Below are 16,473 nucleotides of genomic sequence, written 5' to 3'. Positions count from 1 at the left end.
AATACATAAATGTAGTGACACTTAACCACTTCATATTTTAAAGTACTTTAAAGCCACCAACACCCTTGTACTTATTATCCATTTACCAATATATTTTACAAATGGAGTATCTTGGGCAAATTCACATTTCCTAGCTGGCTCAGCATGGTATCCTCTTAAGCTTCATCACTTAAATGCAGCTCAATGTACCCTGCCATTAACTGATAAAAATGTAAGCAAAAATGGCATACTTTACCTGTTAATCTGAAGTCTTCCCCTATCCTTGGTACTTTCTATCCAATCCTAACTTACATCAACCTAACAAGGTTGAACTTTTGCAAATCACTCATGTTCAAGATTTAATTGCAGTCCATGAATACACAGGAGATTCCAATCTTTTGTTGCCTCATTTCCACTTTGTAAGGATAAAGGCAAATATATTTTATAGAAATAACGTCCACTCTTGCCGTTACTTTGGAACTCAACTATTATACTTACAGCTACAGAGTTTAAACCATTGCATATAGTATGTGTTATAATCCAAACAGCTAAAATTCCTCACATGGCTTCAACTCCCAAGTATTTAATGTTATTAATGCTAAGAATTCAAATAATTACGCTGCAAAGTTTTCCTAAAAGATCAATTCTCAAAACCCTCACAAATGGATCACTGTAACACAACGATCATCACACACCTTTATTTGGATTAAAATGCAGCACTGCAGTTTGACCAAATTCCTTATTTTCCTCCCAGCCCTCCCTCATACAAGATTCAACCAATCCGCTGCCTATCTGGGGGAAAAAAATTTCATCCAATATGTGAAACACACCCCCACCCACCTCTCTTCCCAACTTTTAGTCACTTAAGCGTCCTATCCTTAACTCTATTTTTCCCAAAAGTTCAGATTTCTCATGTCACCCCAGCGTCTCACATATTGGCATTTAAAACAAATCAATAGGCTTTCCGTTTATTTTTTCCATACCCATTTCTAGTGTCATGTATTGTTTTCCACTAAACAGAATCCATAATCCTTAAAGCTTATTGCTACATCAAAGTTCCTTCCAATGGAACATTCACCTAGTGTTTAAAATCACACGAACATCGTGAAGCAACAAAACCACACACACATTTCTAAAAATATTTTAATGAAAAAGTTATCTTTCTGTAAACATTTCATTATACTACAAATGAACATTTGAATCCATTACAGACCACCTCTTAAGTCTTAAAAATCAGGATAAAACATTGAAATTTAAAAGTAATTTTGAATATTATATAGGCTAACAATCCTTACATCACTCCTGCATTACCTTGCTTATTCAACTACTTGTGACATCAGTTGGAACTCCAAGATACTTAACTAGAAATGTTTCAAGTTGTGACTCATACTGGCACTCTTAAAAACAAGCCTATTCCAGTTGTTCAGTTCTTTAACAAATGATCTTTATTACCCAGTTTTCTCCTTTAAGATTCGAGTGTGTATCAAGTTTTTTGGTTTGGGTTTTTTGAAAATAATGTAGCATGGGAAACAGTAACATGTGAGACGGCTTGACAAAATCAGTTGAAGTTTGCCTCAACCACCCCCCCCCCCACGCGAACTTTTTTTTTTTTTTTTTACTGGTGCTATGAACTGAAGAGCACATTTTCCAGGAATGACAGTGGAACTACATTTAAATAGAATCACTTTATTTCATAAGAAATGAGATGGACTGTAAAGAACAATGCCTTTTAAAAAAATGTTTCCTATCTTTATTTCACACTAAAACCACTTTGTAAAGATAATGTATTTAAAGGCTATTACCTTTAACACTTCCTTCTATCATGTGTAGAAATTCAGTCCTAATTTAGATTCAGAAACAGAGCCAACCAGTCATTATCTGAGAATAAACTCCAGCAAACTAAACCTGTCTTTATGTATGAACTTTGCAATTTAGGAACCATCGTAAGCCCATCTCAAGTGTTTGCCCAACGTGGGGCTTGAACTCCTAAACCCAAGCAAGAGTTGCATGTTCTACCACCAACTGAACCAGCCAGGCACCCCTCCAAGCTCAATTTTTAATAAGCCCTTTTGGGGCATCAATAGCCCTTATGAATAATCAGCAACTGATTGGAATAGTAACTGAGTAATATTTTAATTATTCTTTGGGAAATCTTTTAAAAAGGGAGTATTAGCATATTATGCCCCCACTACTTCTGGCTAACTCATTTTAAAAAGAACCAAAAAGGTATCCTATTACTTCAAAGAATTCCCTGAATTTATTTATATCCAAGATTATTTATGAGGCCACTTGAAGGAAGACCATTTTTCTATGTGTGTCACCTGACAATTCTTAACGCTCATTCTAAGGTGTTTTTTTTTTTTAATAGAATGAGGATTGGCAGCTTAATGTTTCTGTGACAAGTGTCATGCTTATTACTCCTTATCAAAAATTGACTCTACCCTAAAGACACCAACAATGATTTGTATACATGGGGCCACATCTAACTAGATACTCAAGGTTGTTGCAGGGCCTAAAACTTTAAAATGTGTTGGATGTGGTTCTCAAAGTGTTCAGCTGAATGACTTTGCCCATGTACCTAATAGTTTCAAAATGTGTAATATGAATTTGTAGGGAAACAAATGGTGTCACCAGCTTTTACTGTGAGCTACAAACCTTACCCAGCCAGAAACCTTCGTATTTAAGATGGTAGGAAAGACATTCCTCATTTAGGCAAGTAGGGTTCTCATTCAACCTGCAAATCAAAAAGATTACTCTTACCTTGCTTTACAAAAAATTACTCTTTAATTAGTGAAAAAATTCAAATTCAAGCCTTACCTAATGCTTATTGCCCTTCCTTGCAGGTCTAAATGCTAGACCTAGTGACTGTGGCAACTATCTCTCATTGATGTTCCAAAAGGCGAAGAGCTCCTTCCTGCTAGACTTTCTTCGATATTTCAGATGTAATAAGCAGATTTAACTAGCTTTTGTAAAGTTGCTCACTATCACCATAGTATCTTATGCCTTCACTTCTCTGTAGTTGAAGCTCTTGCTGCTGCCTTGTCATTCTTTATTTATGCTGACTTGTCCATACTCAAAAGGCTGCTGAAGTCCTGTCTTAGTGAGTCTCCTTTGATCCAGACTGTGCTTAAAATGCACATCTTAGGTCCTTTAAAGCTGGTTAAATCGCTCTCCTCATGGCTTACTTTTTCCACACTGTTCACAAGAACTAAGCTAATACAACTTATAAACAGGTCACATACACAGATTTCACCTGCTTATAGGTTGCAAACATCAACTTACTGAAAATATTTCACTATTAAACTAGTTCCAGAACACAGAAAGTTTGTTAACAGTACAATTAACCTCATATGCCATTAAAGGATACTGTCAAGGTTGTGTCAAACAATTTCACAAACATAGAAACAGGAAATGTTAATCTCCCCCATTCCTTCAACCTTTATTATATGAATAAAAGAACTTGAGACAATTTAGCTCAATTTTAATAAAATGTTTCCCAAGCAGTACTTTGACCAGGTACCCAGGTTTAAGTTATGAACATTGACAGTGTCCATTTATATAACCACATTTGAGTTGTTAAAGACTTAACCATTTTCTAATATTAGCCTATTTTCTACACTGCTTATTCACATATGTCCATTAACAAATGGAATGTTGTCTGTTACATTTATTGGTTTGTGAGTGTATTCTGGAAAACTGCAGTATCTGTGAAGACCGATTTCCATGCTGGCATTGCATGCATCCAAATATTAATAATGCACAGAGGCACAGAATTAGAGCAACAAGAGAGCATATTCAAACACTAGCACGCCCCATTCCCCTTTTTATTGCTTGTTTTGCTTAGTACTTCTGAAAACAAAAAAATTTCGAATTCAACGTTCAACTGCCAAAGAAAGAATAACAGCGGAGCACATAACTTAGGGCTCGAATGAAATTGTAAGCACTAGCTGGCGCAAAACAGTAGACATTGCTTTTTATATATATGACCTTATCTGAAACTCTTCCCAACCAAGGTCTTCCAAACCAAACTGTTAACTCATACCAACATGATTTAGGTTCAAGCATACACATGGAATAACAGTGTGTTCTTTTGGATTTTAAGTGAGCAAGAACTCAGGCTATTCAAATTTGAATTCAGGTCTCTGGGAAGTGAGAAGCTTGTACTAAGCAACTGTGCTACACTTCTACTGCAGTAAATGATTTAGGATTTTATCTGGACTGTCCTTGGTTTTATCCAATAAAATATAAAGGGTACAAACAGGAAAGCATGCCAGCCAGTTAAGGGTTCAACAATGCATGATTTTTATTCTCTTGCTTCTGAAAGCTTGTATCAAAAAAATATATATATTAAACCAAGGAAAATAACTGAAGACATATGGGCCTCTTGTGCTTTAGAAAGGAAAAAAGAGGGTAGCCACTAATTTGCTCAGACACAGCAGGCTTAGTGGTCCTGTATTTTGAAGTTTTTAAGAATGGTTTTTAAGGGAAAGGGAAAACATCCACTACCCCTTTCCAGAATTTAAATTTAAACAGAGGGCAGTAGACATTCATTACACCCAAATAAAACTATGGCAGTTCACATGTGACCAAGGTGAATGTAGAATGGAGATGTTCTAAACACGGCTAGGACTCTCAGCAAAACTAACACACTAAAATCATATGATTACATTTTGAAAGAAAATGCACAAAAACCAAATAGGAATTTTGAGATTTTTTTTCATTTGAAGGTAAATCTTAATGCTATTAAATTCACAAATATGCTAATTTAAATACCCAATTCTATTTATCTAAAACACACATTGCAAACATACAAATATCTATTCTCTCCACATGTCAGAGCCCATTCATTTCATGGTTTGGAAATGCAGAGAATAGATTCCCCTTAAACTGCAAGTCAGCAGGTGTTTCTTTACAGTTAACTTTAGCAAAATTCATACAAAATAGTAATTAACAATGATCTTCTTTACTTGTTAACTCACAAGGAAACACCTTCAAAACTGCATTTTGTTAAAGTTTCTGTACTAAAATGTAGAAAAACTGAACTACACAAATATTGAAAAGTTAAAAATTCCTTAATTTTTTATTCCTGGTACCACTACCACAATTTACAGGGCAATATACCTGATGTAATGAAAAGAAAAAGAAAAAGACAAAGCTACAACAGATAAAAGACCTCAGGAATGTACATCTAATTGACACTACATTGCATTAATCAATAGCTGCACTTTTTGCAAACTGTGGCTATGACAGTCCTGAACAAGAAGGGTTTCCTGTTTAAGCTGCAGTAACTTTTCTGACTATGGATCATCGTTCCTCCTGTGGCAGATTTTTACAGTTCCTCTAATGCATTTGGGACGACTGTCTCAAAGTAACCTGCAGCTTTCCTGACAACTCCTCGCTCTCTCTCCTGCTAAGAACTGTAGCCTGTTGAATAATACAGGATAAAAAAATTATTACACTCAGTGAACAGTTCCACATATTCTTTATCATCATGATAAAATTTTAAAGATACCTACCCTTTTCTTCTGAAAATTTTTTAGAACCTTCTGCTACCATATCCACCACTTCCACCACCAGATCCATAACCACCTAGAAATACATAGATTTTAAAAATATGTTTAGAAGTTTTTATTTTTAAATTAAGAAGTCAGAGAAAAATTTTAACGAAAGGAAAAAAAAATTACTTACCACCATAGGGACTGCCCGAGCTTCTTCCACCAAAACTGCCCCCTTTCATGGGTCCATAATTTGATTGCTGTTGTCCACTATAATTTCCAAAATCATTATAGTTCCCACCACCACCATAGTTACCTGAAATTACAGAAGTTTTATTTGTGGTTAACCTAAACAATTATTTTCATTTTTAATGTATGCACCTATTATCTTTCCATAAATCATAACAGCACACTCTAGGACACTTACAATGCAAACCTTCAAAAACAGTTTATAGAACTACGGACTCCACAACAGAAGCCCACACTAGCAGACCTCAGGCATTAAGAAAGGGAAAACAGAGTGAACAGAAGAGCATAGATAGGTGCCATCTTTTGTCCACATCAGATGCCAATATCCTAGTTCACATTCTTGCCTTCAACACCATCAAAACTATGCTTGAGTCACTCTCATTTGGACGTAACACAACTTTTAAATCAATGACAAAGAAGGTATCCTAAATTGGCTATTAAAAAAAATCTTCCTGGCTGGCTCAGCAGGGAGACCATGCAACTCTTGATCTTGGGGTCATGAGTTGATGCTCACATTGGACATAGAATTAAAAAAAAAAAAAAAAAAAACCCACCTTGTTCAAACATTAATACACCCCAACAAAACTCAGTGCATCCATAACAAAGCTCTTTATCTGCAAATACCATGGAATAATGCAAACTTGCTGTCTAAAATATACTAGACATTAAAATTCCAAGTATTTCTGTGTCCCCTAAACTCCAGACAACACCCTATATTCATTTCAAGATGTCTGCATTTAATTTGAAGTTCCCATTTAAAAGTGCCTAAAATTAAATAAAATTCTGGCAATAAATACTGAAAAATAAACATCCATTTCAATTATATAAAAAGTAAACACATTTTACCAATTTGATAAATGGCCAGCAAAGCAAGAAAATTCAGTTAAATCACCCATCATTTGAGTATTTTATAATATTACAATAACCAAAAGCTGCATTTTAACACACTTTAACACTGTAATAACTATGAACGATTTTGAATATTTAAAACAAGTGAAAGCTTACCACCTCCAAAATTTCCTCCTTCATTGTAACCATCGTATCCTCCACCACCACCACCATATCCGCCTCCTTGATTTCCATATCCTGGTCCACCACCACCATAGCCTCCTCTACTACTATAACCAGGACCACCACCATAGTTGCCACCTAAAGAAAAAAAGGGGGGGAGAAAAGTCAACAAAAACATAAATGTGTAAATTCAAGTTTAAATTCTAATTTATGTGGCTATCAATTAACTTAAAAATCGTTTTAATTTTTGGGAATTAAAGTTCACTAAGAAAAAATAGTAAACAGTCTCCCAAGACAGACAATCTAGTTCAAATGTTAGTACAATAAATGTTATTGGCCATGAAAGACCCAGCTAATGTTTCAAATTTAGGGGAAAAAATCTAGTCTTCCCATGTTTTAGTTCAGAAGCATACTTTAATGGTTAACCATGCAAATTTTAACTGAAATTAAAATATAAACAAATACATAACTTTCAATAAAGTACAAAAACAAAGTCAAAATATTAAACATCTATTAAAAACTTACCATCACCTCCAAATCCATTATATCCACCATCACCTCCTCCATAACTACCTCTGCTGCCACCACCTCCACCACCATAGCCTCCTGAGGAAAAACAAGGAATGAATTAAAAATATACAATTTACCAATAAATTTAAAGTAGACATGTTGAAAGATAACTCTTACCTCTTCCACCAAAGTTTCCACCACGGCCAAAATTACCACCACCTCCAAAGTTTCCTCCACGACCCATGAAGTTGCCAGATCCACCTCCACGACCTTTAACATGGGCAAGGGAGAGTTTTAAAAACCTTACAAATGCCACTCATACTACTGTATCTGTATATATTGTACTACTCACCTCTTTGCGATCCAGCAGACTGCATCTCTTGTTTAGAAAGGGCCTTTTTCACTTCACAATTATGCCCATTAATAGTGTGGTATTTCTGAACTAAATTTTTTTTTTAATCAAACAAACAAACAGAAGTTATTTGATGTTTGGAAAAGCACATATAAATAAATGAAAACCTTTATCAGTACATAATTCATTAAAATATTTAAGTGACTGAGAATGAGGGAGTGTTCTAACGATTAAGCAATTTGCAAATCTAACACAGCACAGAGACCTTTTCTGTTTTCTCAATCAAGTTCCAATCAACGTCTACTTACCAACAATTTTATCAACTGTATCATGATCATCAAAAGTTACAAAAGCAAATCCTCTCTTTTTTCCACTCTGCCGGTCTTCCATAACTTCTATGGTTTCAATTTTGCCATACTTTTCAAAGTAGTCTCTCAAATTATATTCTTCTGTATCTTCTTTAATACCACCAACAAAAATTTTCTTCACTGTTAGATGGGCACCAGGCTTTACAGAATCCTATAAATGAAAAAAAAAGTCAAAAACCAAATTCTCCAAGAATCTCTCATATTACATAAAGTAATGTTAAAAAAGTACCTCTCTAGAAACAGCTCTCTTTGGTTCCACTACACGCCCATCAACCTTGTGTGGTCGGGCACACATTGCTGCATCCACCTCTTCAACACAAGAGTAAGTCACAAAACCAAAACCCCTGGAACGTTTTGTTTGGGGGTCTCTCATTACCTACAAAAACAAAAATTTTAAAGTAGTGAAATACATCTGGTACAGGTCCTATATCCCTCTAATAACCTTTTTTTGTTCCTTTAGTAACTCACCACACAATCTGTAAGTGTGCCCCATTTTTCAAAATGTTCTCTTAAACTATCATCCGTAGTTTCAAAGCTCAAACCACCAATAAACAGTTTTCTCAACTGCTCGGGTTCCTTTGGATCATGGCCCTGAGAAAACAAATACATTTTAATGATTTCTTTTAGCAGGTAAATTGCTGGAATGCACAAGTGTTTAGTCTGCTACAAATAAGCTCAGCATCAAATTCCTGTACCATTAACACTTTGTTCAATTAAACACTGGAGTGAGATCACATCAACTGATTAAAGGTACCACAATAACTCCCCAAAATCTACAGCCAGCCTTTCAAGTGCCAACATCCCTTCAACTACAGTTAAGTCCAAGAAAATTCCAGAATCAAAAGTCCCTAAACTTCAGACAACTAAAAGTATGAGGACAGATTCCTTTCAAGTTGCTACTGACAGATTGTTCTTTACGAAACCAAAGTGCTGCAGAAGTGTTCCAACCGTGCCACTTTTCACATCTTCCCTCATCAGGCTACACTTCCAGCATTTAATTTTAAACCACAAAACTGTGAAGTATAGAACTGAAGATTCTAGGCAAAAAAATTCTTAAAAAATTCATCAGTTTCAAACAAATCATGAGCTTAAAACAGGTATTCTTCAAAGGCTAACCCAGCATTCCCCCCCCCAAAAAACTACAAAAAGAAACCCACCATTATCTTTAATAGCTTTCTGTAGCCAACTTATGGTTTAGGTTACATGCTAGTAAAAATCACCTATTTGCACTTGTATCACACAGCAAAAACGCCAAGAACACGTTACAGGGTCACAAAAACGGCAAATCGTAACTTGTATTAAATATAGGATGTACTTTTTGACAAGAATGGAAAACAGAAACTGAGATTTAAATGAAGATACGGCCTGAATTGTTTGCAACTGAACTAGCTCCTCTAGAAGTTCCAGCAACTGCCATTGAACGCATGCATTAGGTAGAGTTCATCCAAAGTCCTTAAATAAAGGGGCTCACATTTACATTCTAAGGTCTTCGTGTGTCTTCCAAAGTGGAGATGTTAAGGCATTTAATAGGAAAAGACTGTCACGCGCTAGAAAAAAACGTCAAATGATTAATGGCCTAACGCATCAATTCACTTCATCAATTCACTCCACGCCTCTTTTCCAGAATCTTGTGTTAATCACGCTCAACGGAGAAAACATACATAAAGGTGACCCCCCCCCCCAAAATTGTAACCCACATCAAGTCACCTCAGACACATGAAAAATTCAACTGTGGTTGCAGTCCTCTGGACACACAAAAATCCAAGAAACCACAACCAGAGCCGCCCCACAATGGCGCGAAGAGACGGATAATTCTAAGGACTTTAGCTAGAATAGCACATCAGGAAGTATTTTTAAAGCAGAGAACTTTAATTTAAAAAAAAGACAAAACTGCGTCCTGTCAACTGGGTGCTGTGAAGAAAAAAACAAAAAACAAAACCAAAAAAAAAAAAAAAAAAACAGGAGAAATTAAAATTCTGGTCGGCCTGAGGGAGAGCTGAAAGGACTGGAAACGCGCCGGCCCCACTTCGGCGGAGACACCAGGCCCGGGGATCCGAGGCTATTTGCGGCATCCGGGGCCGGGCCGCCGCCTCCCGCCGCCTTCCAATCCCGCGCGCGCTCTCCCGGCGGCGGAGCGAGGCGGCGGCCATTGCGGCCCAATGCGCCATTTCGTAACGCGGCAGCGGATCAATGTCAATGTGGCCGCCGCCCGCCCGCCCGCTCGCCCGGATGTGACTGCTCGTCCCCTCCCCTCCCCCACCGCCTCCTCCCAACCGCTCCCGCCAGGGCCCGCCATGCCGCCCTCGGCCTCCCTTCCGAGGCCGCGCGGCCGGCGGGCCGGCTCCCTCCCGCCCCAGGCCTCCCCGGCCACGCAGCGCCTCCGAGGGGCCACCTGTGTAGCCGAAGGAGAAGGCGAGGAGGGCGAAGGGCCCCGAGAAGGCGTCCGGGGCCCGCTCCCCTCCCCCCCCCACCGCCCGGCTCAACGCAGAGCGCGGGACGGCCGATCCCGTCCACCCGGCCTCCCCGCTCCCACGGAGCTAGGCCCCCCCCCACGCCGGCCACTACCCAGCAACCCCCCGCTCTCCCCCTAATACCTCCTCCCCCCGGCGGCGGCGGCGACGGCCGGAGTCGGGCTGGGGGCGACCGGGCGGCGGTTTTACCTCCATTTTGAGACCGGACTCGCCTCTTCCAACTCGAGTTCAATATGGGACCGAGAGGAAGAGGCGGGGCCAGCCGTCACGTGACGCCCTTTCCGCGCGCCGCCGTCCTGGCGGGGGCGGGGCGGAGCCGGGGAGGGGGCGTGGCCGACTGGGCGCGAAGCGAGAACGGGCGAGCGGATTGGCGGGCGGGGAGCGGGGGCGGGGCGGGCCGCGGGAGCGCGCGCGCCTCGCCGACCGGCCGCGCGGTGCCGCCCTTTCCGCCGTTCGCGCCCGGGCTGCCGCGGGGACGTCGGCTCGGAGTCCGCCAATGGTGAGCGCCCACGTCGGGAGGACGCCTCGTGACCGCGCGTCACCGGGGAGCAGGGCCTTTCTCTTTCTTCTCGCGTACCCCTCCCCTCCCCCCCCCCGGGGGGGCCTCCCGGTGCTCGGTGGCGACGTGGTTGCGTCCCCGTCCCCGAAGCAAGCCGCACTGTCGTCTCCTGGACATTAGGGCTGCGGGGCGGCCCCCGCCCCGGCCTCCCCGCACCTGTTTCCAGGGGCCGGGCCTGCGAGGCCCGCGCCGAGCATCCCCGCGCCCGCGCCCCGCGGGAATCCCGGGCACCTGGGGAAGGCCGCGGGGCCGCCGGGGCAGCTCGGGGCGCGCGCTCCCTCTGGAGCCGAGGCACAGCTGGGCGCTGCAAAGAGCCGAAGCAGCTGTTCTCGCGAATCTCGTAGATTAAAAGGACCGGTTTACAAGACTTCTGAAAAGGAGGGCCACATAAGGCTGCTGCTGCGCGACTGGTTTTTATCTTCATGTTTCCAACGTGGTCTTGAAGTATAACGAGCGAGATCAAGAGCTGGGGGTGGGGGGGAGATGCAATAAACCTTTCTTGATCTGCCCGAGTAATTTTACATCATTCAACCTCAGTGAGTTTTAGTTGTCCTGAAAATGGTGAGATTAGGTGATCTCCAACCCCGTGAGAGCTGTAAATTCATAACCCACGGATCCATAGTGAAAACAAAGGTTCTGATCAACGTGACCCTAATTGACCCGTCTCCCTTCCCTGCTTAGAAATGCTCTGTATTTCGGGCGCCTGGGCGGCTCAGGTCGTGACCTCGGGGTCCTGGGATCCAGCCCCGCGTCAGGATCCCCAAAGGGAGCCTGCTTCTCCCTCTGCCTGTGTATCTCTGCGTCTCTCTCCAATAGATAAAATCTTAACAAAAAAAAAAAAGCTCTGTGAACGTAGCAGTCCAATAAGAGCAGCTCCTTTTGAATTGATCAAGCCTTCTTTTTGAATTGGGAAGACTGGAAATGAAATTGTGGGACCCAGGAAATTTAACAAAAATCCCCTACTCCTGGACAAGCAGAGCAGGACTGACTCCATTTTGTGCTGCACCCGCCTTGTGCCGGCCTGCTTAGGGCACTGCCCCACCCTAGTCAAACTCGGGGCACACCCTAATCAGAAATCGGCTCAGGGATCCCTGGGTGGCAGAGAGGTTTAGCGCCTGCCTTTGGCCCAGGGCCCGATCCTGGAGACCCGGGATCGAATCCCACGTAGGGCTCCCGGTGCATGGAGCCTGCTTCTCCCTCTGCCTGTGTCTCTGCCTCTCTCTCACTGTGTGCCTATCATAAATTTAAAAAAAAAGAAAAAAGAAAAGAAATCGGCTCAGTGATAGGCTGACCTGCTTATTGCTTAGGGCACTGCCCCGCCCTAGTCAAGCCCAGGGCACACCATAATCAGAAATCGGCTCATAACAATGTAACCCTGCCTTGTGCCCGCCAAAACTGCGCGCCAAATCTGACCAAAGTAATAGGCCAGCTCAAAGGGATATAGGGTAAGATGTAATTCAGTTGGCCACCTGTGTGTGGACCGACATGACTGTGCAACTTTCTGCAAATCCCATTGGCCACTGTGCCCTATAAAGCTGCTACGTCTCTCAGTCTCGGGGTCCAAGTCCCTGCTCCGCTACGTCGGGTATACTTGGACCCAGGCTCGAGCTTGTAAATAAGCCCTCGTGTGTTTGCATCGGTGTCGGCTCCTCGGTGGTTTCTCGGATTCGCGATCTCGGGCACAACATTTGGGGGCTCGTCCGGGATCCACGAAGGCCGAGTCCTTGAGGTACAGCATGTCCACGATGTTGGAGCGCTCCTCCTCCTACGCCGGGATGCGCGTGTGGCCGCTCTGCGTGATGCTGGCCAGGACGCCGACGTCCAGCATGAAGCAGTCCTCGAGCGGCGTGAGCACATCCTCCACGGTCCGACAGCGCAGCACGCCCTCGCTGAGGTCGCTGTAGGGGTGGCCGCCCCACAGGCCAGCTCCAGTACACGCTCGCGCAGCCGCCCGGCCCCGCCGCCAGCTCCAGCAGCTGGCCCACGGGCAGCGCCACTGGCAGGGTCAGCAGCACGGCCAGGGCGCAGCCAGCCCGGCGCCGCACGCTTGACCTCTGTGCCGCTCTCGCGCAGCACCTGCACCTTGGGGGGCGCCAGCGCGCTCAGCTGCAGGCCCCGCACCAGCGCCGCCAGCGCCAGCAGCCCCCGCCACTCCCAGGCCCAGGCCCAGGGCGGCGCCGCCTCCTCCTCCGCGGCCGGCACCGTGCTGGACTTCGGCGTCCTGGCCAGCATCATGCAGAGCGGCCACACGCGCGTCCCGGCGTAGGAGGAGGAGCGCTCCAACATCGTGGACATGCTGTACCTCAAGGACTTGGCCTTCGTGGATCCCGGAGACTGCACGCCGCTCAGCACCATCACCCGCTTTTACAACCATCCGCTCCGCTTCGTCTTCAACGACACCAAGCTGGACGCCGTCCTGGAGGAGTTCAAACGAGGGAAGTCTCACCTGGCCATCGTGCAGAAGGTGAACGAGGGTGAAGGTGACCCCTTCTACGAGGTGCTGGGCCTCGTCACCCTGGAGGAGTCATTGAGGAGATCATCAAGTCTGAGATCCTGAATGAGTCTGAGGACTATCGAGATGCCACCGTCAGGAAGAAGCCTGCTCCTCTGAGTGCCCCTTTCCGTCGAAAAAAGGAATTCATGGAATTCTTGTTCAAGGTGTCTGACGATGGGGGATCCCTGGGTGGCACAGCGGTTTGGTACCTGCCTGTGGCCCAGGGCGTGATCCTGGAGACCTGGGATCGAATCCCACATCGGGCTCCCAGTGCATGGAGCCTGCTTCTCCCTCTGCCTGTGTCTCTGCCTCTCTCTCTCTCTCTCTCTCTCTCTCTGTGTGTGACTATCATAAATAAATTTAAAAAAAAAAAAGGTGTCTGACGATGAATATAAAGTGAAAATCTCACCTCAGCTGCTCTTGGCCACCCAGCGCTTCCTGTCTCGAGAGGTGGATGTATTCAGCCCCCTGTGAATCTCCGAGAAGGTCCTGCACCTGCTGAAGCATCCCAGCGTCAACCAGGAAGTGAGGTTTGACGAGAGCAATCATCTGGCTGCACACCATTACCTGTACCAGGGTAGCCAGCCGGTGCATTAATTCATTCTCATCCTGCAGGGCAGGGTTGAGGTGGAGATCAGGAAAGAGGGCCTGAAGTTCGAGAATGGAGCCTTCACCTACTACAGAGTGTCTGCCCTGACAGCGCTGTCCTCAGTTCACCAGTCCCCAGTGTCCTCTCTCTAGTCCATCCACCACGACCTGCAGCCAGAGCCAGCCGATGGCGCTCACTTGTCTGCATACTGTCCTGACTACACTGTGAGGGCCCTCTGCGACCTGCAGCTCATCAAGGTCACGTGGCTGCAGTACCTCAATGCACTCCTGGCCACTCGAGCCCAGACCCAGTTGGGGGAGCAAGAAGGAACCGGGGGGTGGTTGGTGGTGGGCTTTCTACTTTGCCTTTTTCTCCTTATGCCCCCTTAGTGAGGGGTGGGAGCTCTGGCGGCAACTCCAGGATGGGGAGACAAGCCCCGGAGTCGGAAGAGCTGGGTTTGCTTCCAGGCCTAGCCACCAGCTGGCCGAGTGACCTTAGGCAAATCACTCTGTAATTTGTCTGCGCCTCAGTTTCCTCCTCTGCCTATCAATGTTTGTGAAGTATAAAGCATTTGTATGTACGTAAGGAATGATTATTGTTTATAAATGGGGTTTTTTTGAGTTGTATGAAAAGTTAGCAATTGCCCAGTTCTTGGATTTTGAACCTGGGAACCTTGGATTGAAGTTGGAGATCCCCCTAAACTCCTTGAAATTGTATGCAGAAATAGTGGGAGTGTGCATTTTTGGGGAATGAGGATCCATCACCAGCAAGTTTTCAAAGGGGGCTGTGACCTGGAAGAGTTAAGAACTATGATTCTTTTACTAAGATGGCCAAAATGCTTCTTTGATAATTGTCAGCTGCTTTTATCAAATTCCAGACCATTGTCCAGCAAACACTATAGAAATGTTTGAACAGTTGGATTTCAAACATTTTCATTTAGTGGGGTGGTGCTTTACCAATGGTACAGCTCTAAGCAAGTGAACATAAACACATGTAAGTGTATTTTGTCTGGTTAGGAGTTTATCTGTTTTGGTATTCCATACAAATGTCTGAGAGGCAACAGTGTCCGATGAAAGCAAATTGTTTGGAAACCATGCCTTTCTCCTTGGCTTTGCTATGCCATAATCCCTTGTTTTCCATACTTGGAATCCTACTTCCATCTATATTGTTGGACTATCTGACGTGAAGCTACGAGAGCTACAGCCTAGCCCCCATTCCGCGGGCCGGTTGCCCCCTGCAGACTGATCTGTGGAGTGCAAGGCTCCTGGGGCAGTCCCATGGGTCCTGCCTCACGTGACGTGCCCACCGGGCATATGTGAGCACGTGCACACTTGGCAGTCCTTTTGCCCCGTCCCCATGTTCCCTGTGGCAGCAGAACCCACAGGCTTCAGGAAGAGCAGTTGCGCTTGCTGGCTTTGCTGATGCAAACGACCCTTCTTTCGGTATCTGGTATCCCCATTCCGTTCGTGTACATGACATGCCTCTTCTGAATTTGGTGTCCTGGCCTCTTTAGCAGCCTGCTCCCTTTGTGCTGGCCTGATCAAGGCATTTCTGATGCCCTTCTTCAAAAAGTGGAAAGCCGAATCTTGTGCAGTTTGAATGTTGAGATTCCCAAAAGGAAGCAATGCAGAGAGTAGTTTCCTCCAACTTCGGCTCTCAAGGCCTCCTGGGAGGGCTTCTCATGGAACCACGTTGCCTCCAGCCGTCCTTCTGCTTCTGATTAGCTTCAGAGCTTGGGCAAGGTATGAGCGTGTGACCATCTTGCAAGAAGGGAACCGAGGATCGCAAACACCTGATTTTCTTCAGGCCACACCGCCAGTTGGCAGCAGGGCTGGGCAGGGCTCGGCAGGGGTACGCCACGCTCCCCGAGATCTCCTTAGAATGATGGAAAGACTCACGTCGCCTACTGTGGTGCCTCCAACTACAGGATGGCTGAAGGCCCTGTGGATTGCCCATGGCACGTTTCTCTTCAGGGGCCAGGTATACAACTAGGCCCCGTGCCGCAGTGCTGGCAACTGAGGGTCTGAAAGGACTTTGCTTAGGCCACAGGACAAAGAAGTGTCAGACGTCCGAGTGGGACCTGGAGAGCCGGGACCTGGGACCCATGCTCCTGAGCAGGATGGAGTGGAGGTTTCCCGGCACGCAGAGGTGCTGCCTGGTCCGTGTCCTCCCCGGTGGGGCGGCGTCTTGTCCGAGGTCACCCTGAGGCCACAGCAATGCACTGCTTTGTGGTCTCCTCTCAGAAAGGACGTGACAGCCCCGGGGGTTGCATGCAGGTAGAGGCCTCGTGAGTGAAGGTCTCGTGGGCTGGCCCAGCAGTAAACTCATCGCAGACGCAGTGCGTGAGTGGTCTTCAAACCTCTGCAAGAGGAGAGGCTCTCTGGGAAGGCCACCCT

General features: G+C 44.9%; 1 protein-coding gene and 1 pseudogene across 4 annotated transcripts; one reads left to right on the top strand and one right to left on the bottom strand.

Annotated features, from left to right (window-relative positions):
* Nucleotides 1–1,108: 1,108 nt before the first annotated feature.
* HNRNPA3 (heterogeneous nuclear ribonucleoprotein A3) lies at nt 1,109–10,693 on the bottom strand. 4 transcript variants are annotated; one of them, XM_041722085.1, is made up of 11 exons: nt 10,559–10,693; nt 8,433–8,555; nt 8,194–8,340; nt 7,905–8,115; nt 7,597–7,686; nt 7,422–7,514; nt 7,260–7,340; nt 6,729–6,872; nt 5,668–5,790; nt 5,496–5,568; nt 1,109–2,713 (listed from the first exon to the last, which is right to left on the bottom strand). In XM_041722085.1, the coding sequence occupies exons 1-10, from the start codon at nt 10,628–10,630 to the stop codon at nt 5,516–5,518; spliced, it is 1,137 nt and encodes a 378-aa protein (XP_041578019.1). In that variant the 5' UTR covers nt 10,631–10,693; the 3' UTR covers nt 1,109–2,713; nt 5,496–5,515. The 4 variants fall into 4 exon arrangements, with proteins under 4 accessions (XP_041578019.1, XP_041578018.1, XP_041578020.1 ...); XM_041722084.1 differs by lacking the exon at nt 1,109–2,713 and adding an exon at nt 3,398–5,403; XM_041722086.1 differs by lacking the exon at nt 1,109–2,713 and adding an exon at nt 3,398–5,403 and having other exon boundaries at nt 6,732–6,872.
* On the top strand, nt 10,669–14,496 carry LOC121471702 (annotated as a pseudogene).
* The last annotated feature ends 1,977 nt before the right edge of the window (nt 14,497–16,473 follow it).

The sequence above is a fragment of the Vulpes lagopus genome, chromosome 11 (assembly GCF_018345385.1).
Source record: "Vulpes lagopus strain Blue_001 chromosome 11, ASM1834538v1, whole genome shotgun sequence".
Lineage (NCBI taxonomy): Eukaryota > Metazoa > Chordata > Mammalia > Carnivora > Canidae > Vulpes > Vulpes lagopus.
The sequence above is the reverse complement of the archived record's forward strand: the minus strand, read 5'-3'. Positions and strand labels throughout refer to the sequence as shown.